This window comes from Papilio polytes, unplaced genomic scaffold (assembly GCF_000836215.1).
Source record: "Papilio polytes unplaced genomic scaffold, Ppol_1.0 DF823923.1, whole genome shotgun sequence".
Classification (NCBI taxonomy): Eukaryota; Metazoa; Arthropoda; class Insecta; order Lepidoptera; family Papilionidae; genus Papilio; species Papilio polytes.
In genome coordinates, this window is record NW_013525281.1 from 3,234,474 (window position 1) to 3,244,325 (window position 9,852).

Here is a 9,852-nt window from a genome sequence, read left to right on the forward strand (position 1 = left end):
CACATCGCTCTTCTATTGTCACTCCCCCCCTGTATGTGATTTAACTGAATTATGGTGTAGAAATGACCACAATTTAGATTTGGCTGGGCAGATGTGCACCCGTGACTTGTGACCTGCCGTGATCGTGTGGACACTGAGTGGAAACGCTGACGTTTGGAAAATATACATCCTGTATTACTCAGTAAGTTTATTTTGTTACCATACTAAACTTCTACATTTTTTTAATATCAGTAGGTTTTTGTATTTCTTTAACTATTCCAACTAAGCTCTAGGCTTCTGCTAGGATATGGCTTATGACGATAGTCGAATGGCGGGATTCGAACCCTCGACCGCAAGAGCGGTAGTCCGTACTCCAAACCTTTAGGCTATTGGCGACATTAAAAATAGTATTAAATATTTACATTTTTAGGTGCAGTTGGTAATTATAAACGTTTTTAATTATACGAAATTTCGGGTTTTCTACTAAAAAGTATTTGTTATAGATTAGAATTGAAAGAAATTGTTAAAGCGTCAATAACCATAAGGTTATCGTCGTCGTCAAGAATTGCTTTCTGGTTTACCCATAAGGGTATCGACACTCGATTGATAGTCGTGGCTTCAAATACGCCTTTTTGACTTCTTGAACATAGTCAGAACAGTAAATGAAAATATTTGACTATATACCATGTATTAAAATGAAATTTAACATAAAATACATATTTTTTCCATACAATTTTGGGGTATTGTAGGATTTTAACCAAAATCTCGGTTGTACTTTTCACGGATTGTGTCCTGCATGTTGGCGCCAAAATATCGCTAACATTAATTGTTAAAAACGTTTCCTGCGTAGCTGATATAGATTGGTAATAACTGAAACGACTAAAAAGAAGGTGTTCGGACCCTAATATTAGTTACATATTTAGTTACTTAATTACAAAAAACGTTAATTATACACATGTAACAATTAATTTTAATAAATTTATTTGCGACATTCTTGGCAAGCAAGTCGCAACCAAGAAAAATCATTTATCTTATTTGTACAGAATATCAATGACCTGTCTGAATACTTAACAAAGTACTTAGTGTACCTAAGTTATAAATATCCGAGTTACAACTAAGCTATGGCAGGTCGGCGCCGGCGCAGTGTTGTGTGACTGCATTATGCAACTACGCACTAGAGTCACGCACGTGCATACATTGAGTACAAAATGTATGGTATATGGATAATTTTAATTGGTCATGTTAAGAGCGGGCGGACATTTGACAAAACTATCACACAACAGTTGTGCGATTGTCGATTGTTTCACATCCAATTCAACTGTTCCACAATTAAAAATCTATTAGTGTGCGCACCTCGATATAGGTTCATAGTTTAGTAAAAGTGTACTCACTTTAAGTAAAAAAGGTCAACGAATATTAAATGTTCAAACTTTATTCCGCGTTTGGCGGAAATGAACGCAGTAGTTACTGCGTAGGTGGGCCATTGCGAGGAATAAAATGTCCACAGAGATATCTCTTCCCTACAATCCTTTACAGAAAATCGTTCTTGCAGCTTTTCGTGCGATATTGCGTACAACCATAAAGTTCGAATAGTGGATCAATAAATGTATGCTAAATATTTTGTAGTAATTGTAATAAAAAGTTAATATTTAATATTTAACTAATATATTAAGCCTCCAATAATTAGTAAATTTCTTAACAAGTTGTAGCTAAGTAAATTATCATGAAAAGTGAATTAAAATTTACTATGAAATTATTTGACCTCTACAAGTCCTTGTAGCATTACAGGCTCGCGTGACTCCTAGACTATTTTATCGTGAACATTTTAATCTGCATAACCTTGACAATGTAACATTTCATCCTTATATAAGATAGATTCAATTAAAGAAAATAAATTACCGCTAATACTGAAACACTCAACTTTAATTACGAGAATAACATTGCATTTGGCAGAAATAAACGACATTACCGCATACAATTAATAAAAAAACAATATTTTTACTTTTCAATAAACAGCTTTTGAATATATTTCTTTACGAAAAAAACTTTTCTGGATGTCAAACATTAAAAGTAAAAAAGTAAAATATTGAGTACATATGTGTTACCTTCGTTTGTAACTTCAGATTTTAATGGAAATAACTAATAGTAGAAGGGTTTTAAAGAAAATTAAAAACATAAGTAAACTGAATTATCATACAATATATCTATCTCTCAAAGAAACTTCTCTAACTAAAATTTAATTCCTCAAATATCTATATCGACTTGTAGAACAAATACTATGTTGCATGTGACTCTAAGGATGAGTAATCCATGTCACATTTAAAAATCTATCGTCATCCCTTACATTCACTTTCAAAATGTAGAGACAATATGCTTCAAAACAAATTACTGCAGTCGAATTTCACTGCAATATAAAGCCTGCTGAGGACGCTCAGTTGTACAGATTGTATCTGATTTACAGTTCAATTGGCAGTTAAAATTTCTCCTGCATGAAACTATTAGAACTGAGTAACGGCTTTAAAATATTATTGTACTACAAACAAAACATGACCTATATCGTTACTAAATTGTGAAAGATTCTTCCGGGACGGCATTCTTTCCCATGGCCCATCCTAGCCCATCCCATATGTCTACAATAGGCAATGCTTTCACACTATTCCGTTATGGCCCATTGGGTTCTATGAAAGAAATCAATGTAGAGGAAACAGTTTCCGCATCAAATTGTAGGAAATAACTAAATGGGTGTAGGTCGCTTTCACCGATTTCAGGATTTCGTAAAACTGTTAAATGGGCCGACGGTTGTGAAATTAGTTCGCTGTAAAAACGTTGTGTTATTGAGAAATTGTGAAACCTTACGTGAATTTAGATATCGTTTTAATGTTTTCATTCTTAAAGGGCTTTTGATGAATATTGCGATATCGAAATACTTGATTTTTACGTTATTTTTAAATACCTCTTAGGAATGACGTAGCACTTGGGTAGACCATCTTAAATTGTCTCCCCTTACGTCAATCAACTCGATTCTTGTACAACTTAATAATCATATTTCATACTTACTATACTTACTAATTACTTACTTTACTTACTAATATTATAAATGCAAAAGTTTAGATGGATGGATGGTTGGACGTTTGTTAGAGTTTGTTGCCTTAACGGCTGAACGAATTTCGATGAAATTTGGTAGAGGTAGAGGATAGTCTGGAAGAACATATGGGCTACTCACTTTTGTTTCTTTTTATTCCACGCGGACGGAGTCGCGAACGAAAGCTAGTTATTTAATAAATCAAAATATTAACAACTTAGACTGAATTTGACACAATAGAACCGATGTCTACCTTTTAAATAAAAACAAAAATATTCGTACCATTCTTTTGTTTAAAAAAATAATAGAAAACCTTACTATCAATAATGTTTTTCACTTACAGCCCCTATATAAAAGTAGGCTTAAACCTTGTGTAGACGTAAACGACATTTTTATATGAGAATTGATTCCATGGCCCAGATAACTGTTTAAAATTTTAGAAGGTATGTACGTCATTAAGCGGAGTTGTTACTCACGCGAGGACATCGGTCGGACACAAAGCACCGGACGCTGGCATCCGCTTTCGATCGCGACCATTTTTTTCGGAAAAGCCGAAATTTTCATAGTCCGAGGCTTCTGGACGTTTTGTCATGTAGATTAGTGTATAGGGCTGTCAACATAAATCAAACGACGAAGTACTTGAATTCATTTTTACTAGCTGTTGCTTGCGACTACACCCGTTTGAATTTAAATAATAACAAAAAACATAGCTTATGTTACTTATAGATAAATTACCTTTATAACAGTAAAAGAATTTTTGAAATCGGCCCAGTAGTTTTTACGTGAATCGAAAACAAATAAAAAATCCAAAAATATACATCTTTCCTCTTTAAAATATTAATATAGATAGAGTAACAACCGCAGTTAGAGTCACTTAGTAACGCGTTTAGTGCAGTTTTAGTAAGTTCTACATCGAGTGACTGTTTACTTAACCAAGTAATGTAATACCTTATTTGGTAATGAGTGTCTTTGATAGAACTAATCGAAATTCTAGAAAGAATCAACTGAAATCGTAGGTTTATAAGTTATGATTTATTTGTATTGACACTTGACGGAATCTTCACACATGAGTAATCAAAATAAAAGAAAAAAAATGCACTATAAAAACTACTATCCAATTCAATCAGACACTGATCTGGACAACCATATAAATGTCGAAAATTAGAACCACTGCTGTTAGAAAAGTAAAGCAAATGTTGCCTGACTATCGTAGATCTAAATTAAGTTGACAGTTCTAGAGTATGGCAAACTTTTTTGACAGTAAAATAGCGATGCACAGCTCCCAATGGCCGCTCCCATTTCACGCGTCTCTGAACGATAACGGTAACCGCATGACCATCGGATACATGTCAATAATGTCGGCTATCAATAGAGGATAACAGTACAATATACATATATCGCATTCCTTTTTATAGCGTTAAAGTATTGTTTTGTTTGTGAGCACACTGCGAGCCAATTACGCGTGCAAAATGAAACACTGTTACGCTGAATTGCCGCTCTCATTCACTATTATAGTTCTGATATCATCAGCGTTGATGCTTTATTGATAGCTGTTGTTATTTTTTCATATAAACATTTTAACCAGCATAGAAATTGAAGTAGCCAATTCCACACAAAATTATTTTATGTTTTTTGAAAGATACGTTTGTTGTAGTAATTTAAACTATAAAGTTAAGAAATGTGTAAATGTTTTAATATTAAAATTATGTTTATATTTACTTTTACTCTATACATTGATTTGATTATAAATTTGCACTGAAACGTTAACAAGCGTATAACATTTGCCATAAATAGTTTCTTATCGTATAAAACGTGACTGGGAAAAACATTTGGACTGCGTACTAACTAAACATGTGAAATAAACTGAACATAACAAACCACACATTATGAAATAAATGAATATTATTTTTGGATTAATTAGAGGATAATTAGAAAACAATTAACCATTCTTAGTATGCGTAAGAAGGAATGAATTCATATATCACGGTTGATAGTATGGAAGAGTGTGCCTAAACCCCGGAGGGAACAGACCAGAAGATTATGTCTAAATTATTTGTCATAACTATTTGTAACAGATAAATATTTTACTAGATTGGTCTAGAATCTCATTGTTTCATCGATTGTAAATATCATGTCGATAAATCAAAACACTGCTTTGATAAAAGTAAATAACAATTGAAATATGTAGTACAAAACCGCGTTTAAAGTGACATATATTTTAACCTTGTTCTCAATCGCAGCATCAAATCATTTCGATCAACGAAGCGATATTGCAGTGGCAATATGAGCTCTGTGTAATAAAATTTCAAAACTGTAATGTTTATATACGCCATCGTCCTAAGCTACACCTAAATTATAAACAAAATTAGAGGAGACATAAGGCATAATAGCAGGAACTTATAGTCCCTGTAAAACACATATAAAAATATTAAAACGTTTCTTACGGGAACAGTAAAAATTTTCGGGATCAAAAGTAGCCTATGTGTACATCTATGCCTTTCATCCAGATCCATAATATTATTATTATATAAATATTGTAAATGTGAAAGTTACGATGGATGGTTGTTTGTTAGAGTTTTTAGCCTAAACGACTAAACGGATTACGATGAAATTTGATATACATAGATGGAGAGAATCGACTATTCTCTCCAGTAAGGATACACAGGCTACTCACTCACGCGGGAGAAGTCGCGGACGAAAGCTAGTTTAAGTTACATTGCTTTATATAAAACTATGGAATATTTATAGTATGTTTCATAGTTGTAAATTATAGGTATATTATCAATTCCTGACTATTTAATTCAAACAAGTTGTTTACGATAGTTTTATTTATTTATCTCAAGGTAACTGATCACGTTACTCGAATGTCATTGTATCACAGATCAAAACAAAGGGGCAAATCTCACTGGAACATAATAATTGATACTATAAATAATACATGTTAAACATTATTACATAGTTCAATTTTTAAAATATTCCTAATATTTTCCTTCATTCACATGGATCTGTAAATTTGTAATTTACTCTATTTGGCGTCTAAGGTGGTCTTTATAGGCTATCGAATTTTCGAGATTTATTAAAAGAGTTGATTTTAGAACGATATATACATGATTCTTAACGGACGACTTATTTAATAATTTAACCGATCAAATTTAAATCGGAAACCTGAAACGTTTTGTCTGTCTGTCCGAAAGCCGCGTTTGTTCAGGTTATCTCCGAAACGGCTGGTCCAATTTCGATGGGACTTTCGCTGGAGGGTACCTTAGATGGATAGGCATATTATGGGCTACTTTTTTAAATTACGCCCTGTCAAAATGACGTAACGGGTGATCTGATTTTGATGGTAATTTGACTCGAAAATAGCTGGTAGAAGGTACATGCCCGTGGGAATATGATAGATGAAAAAAAATCCGCGCGCTAACGAAGTTTTCGGGCGACAGCTCGTACTCAATAAAACAATGATGTATCAATTTCAACTTATGGATATTATTTATTCTGTAATGTGTTTCTTATCCTACACATTCACAAACAATATACGACTATGACCATTCGTATAATTTCCTTTAGGTACCACATGTGAGGTCAGTGACCCGTCTCGGAGCAGCCACAACCAGACCTGAAGATGAAGCCGCGGGGAGTGGGCGTGATGCACGCTTTCACCGCTCTAACCATGCTTACTATGGCAAACGGTAATTATAATACAATTAGGACTTTGAACACTATAGCAAAACGCATATAGATCATAATTGATAGAATTTCCTATTGACATATCGATAGTCTAAAATTAAATGTCTTTAAACAAAAGAGTAATTTCAGTAGTTACGTGAATAAAGTAAACAGTAGGATAAGAAATAAGATAGTACAATAAGGCATTGATAGCAAAATCAATAATTTATAACAAACTAGCTTTCGCCTGCGATTTCGTCTGCGTGGAGTTAACAAAAAAACAAAAGTAAGTAGCCTATGTGTTCTTTCAGACTATGCTCTACATCTATGCTAAATTTCATCCAGATCCGTTTAGCCGTTTAGGCTACAAACTCTAACAAACGTCCATCTATACTTTCGCATTTATAAAATTAAGTATGAAGTATGATAGATTTGAATTAGATTCTTAGACAGCATAGGTCTAAAAGGTCTTATACTTGACTGTATAATTTAGGTATTTGAGTTTAATATGTAAGAAAAAAAATTACTGCAATACCATGCGATTTGATGGTTTGTTTTCAACGTTCGCTGTGTTCTCAGATAACTACAATGCTCGTTGTTGTCATTAAATCGTAAACATACCGTAATAAAGGCCATTTGTGTTGTCTACAACGTATTTCCTATATTGTTTACAAATATTAAGTTATAATTCCTGATCTATTACTTACTAGTATTATTGGTCTTTGCTGACCAACAATTATATTACCTTGAAGAACATTATATTATTCTAAACGTTACAATAAATAGTTATTAACAAGGTTAATAGAGAAGTTAGAAGATAATAGAAAGGTAAAGATATTAAAAAGAACATAGACAAGGCATAGTGAACAAAACTTTTTGACAGGTAATTTCTCTGAAAGGTACTTTAGTTGTCAAGTTTAGTACGCCACCTCGTGTCCTCCTAGTTAGGGGTGATCATGTGAAAAATGTCTCAAGTGAAGTGTCAACTATGCCCCTTCTATATATTTTTTGTCAATCTCTTTGTAGAAATGGGAATTGGATTGGAAGACAATGTGACATGTCATAGGCAGCGGCTAATTGTAGACTAACTATTTCAAAACGGTTTAACACTGCATAAATATTAATTATTATACATTTTCATTTGCATTAACTACAAAATGTGACGACAAAAGAGTTATAAAAGAGAGAGGAATTGTTTATTTAAAAAATCATTTAGTTTTACCGAGGTTAGAAATCGTGGCTAGGGTAACAACACAGGGAAAGGGAAAGCAACTGCATTTCTAGTACAATAAATTATTATTACAATAAATGTAAGTACTCTATACTCATAATACACATTCAATGAACTTGTAAATGTAAACTGTCGTCAAACAACTTTCCCTACAATTCCCAACTTTCTCTTTACATTTTCATCTATAATTCATAACGACGAATTATGAACTAAAATAAGTATTTATGAATTTAGATACTACATATTTCCAATCACTTGGTTAATGCAAAAATTATAAATGCGAAAGTTTGGATAAATGTTTGATATAGCTTGTAGCCAAAACGACTGAACGTATCTCGAAGAAATTTGGCATAGATGCAGAGGATAGTCTGAAAAACACATAGGCAACTTTCTTCCGTGACGGAGTCGCGGGTGACAGCTAGTATTTCATAATGTATCGGAACTTAATCGTATGTCTTTTTACAGCTCAAACAACGTGTAATCAAGGAATGGGTCGTGTGATGTACGAACGTTTACCAAATCAACAACTGCACGGCTTCGACGACGATGTCGTGAGTATATCACATAGTCTTATTTATCAAACATAACAAGAGGAAAATAACAGGAAGTAAAGTAAACGTTTATTTCCATATTATCGAAGTCATATCTTAGTCTATTTTTTAATTATGCAAAAACTTGCTAAAACTACGACAAAACATTTATACAATACGAAACACAGGTGATATTATGATTATGAGAATTATATAACTTGGTTTTAACGACCAAATGAAATCAACTGGAGAAAGCAATCTATTTCACTTCCTGCATTCTTAATGAACAATGATGGGAATTTTTCTTATTCATCTGATCGAAACCATGCAATGAATCAGTGGGAAAAAAATCATATAGAACAGCCCCCCTAGACAAAATGTGTCAAAATGCATAAGAATGAATACGTAACAAGCACGTGACTTATCAAATGTTATTGTCGTTTCCAATTTTGACTTTTCGATCAGCGATGGCGACAATCGAATGTTACTTTGTCTAAGGGTGCTGATCGTATGGTAGTTTGCCTAACAGAAATACAAAACAAAAATTTTAAAAAGTAATTTTAAGATGTAAATTTTATTACCAGGTACGCGAAACAGCTCCGCCTTTTCGCGTATTAGAGAAGTGTCAAGATCTATGCCTGCGCGATCGATCGGGCAACAGCCTGGTCCGTACGTGCAACTCGATAGACTTTCAACCAGGAGCGAGGATAGCGGCGTTCAGCCCTGAACCGGAGTACGAAGAGTCTACTTGCTACCTGACGAGAGAGCAAGCCGCTCCTGAGGGTATCGGCACGCTCATGATCGTCCCCAATAGTGTTCACTTCAACGAAATCTGTCTAACTTGTAAGTGTTTTAAGATTACGGTTCTACTTAATTTAATTTGCAAACGATTAATGCTACGACCATTTCCTTTTTGTGAAATTTTTAATACCTAATATTAAAAAGAAAGCCAGGGCGTAGCGGAGTAATGGCGCAACACTAGATCATTGGCATATACGTCCCATCCCTATGACATCTGTCAATGTCATTCAGAAGGTCTAAGGATAAGCGCGCCATTCTGGCGGGAATCGGTTAGATTAGTATAGAAGTAGAGTTATGTTGTTAAGATTATATTATTGTCTAAAAGTAACTTCCGAGGTAGTTCAACAAGATTTGTCTTTAAAGCTAAACACAAAATATTTTACAGTTGTTTTGGTCTTTCAAGTTTGTTGTGTTACTCATAAATTGTTTTCTTCCAGCAAATCGGCCGGAAAGGGAGTGTCCGTCACGTCGTTACGTTTTTGAACGTCACGCTCGAAAGCGTCTGAAGTTACCACCTTCGGATCTCAAAGAGATAATGGTCGCGAACCGCACCGAGTGCGAAG

General features: G+C 33.8%; 1 protein-coding gene across 1 annotated transcript in view; it reads left to right on the forward strand.

The window, feature by feature from the left end:
* LOC106102098 overlaps window positions 1–9,852 on the forward strand; it is a 21,583-nt gene continuing 11,731 nt past the window's right edge. Inside the window, exons 1-5 of the mRNA XM_013281507.1 lie at window positions 1–181; window positions 6,629–6,750; window positions 8,424–8,509; window positions 9,073–9,331; window positions 9,727–9,846. Coding sequence (XP_013136961.1) covers window positions 6,684–6,750; window positions 8,424–8,509; window positions 9,073–9,331; window positions 9,727–9,846 — 532 coding nt within the window. The 5' untranslated portion in view covers window positions 1–181; window positions 6,629–6,683. The remainder of the gene's footprint in view (window positions 182–6,628; window positions 6,751–8,423; window positions 8,510–9,072; window positions 9,332–9,726; window positions 9,847–9,852) is intronic.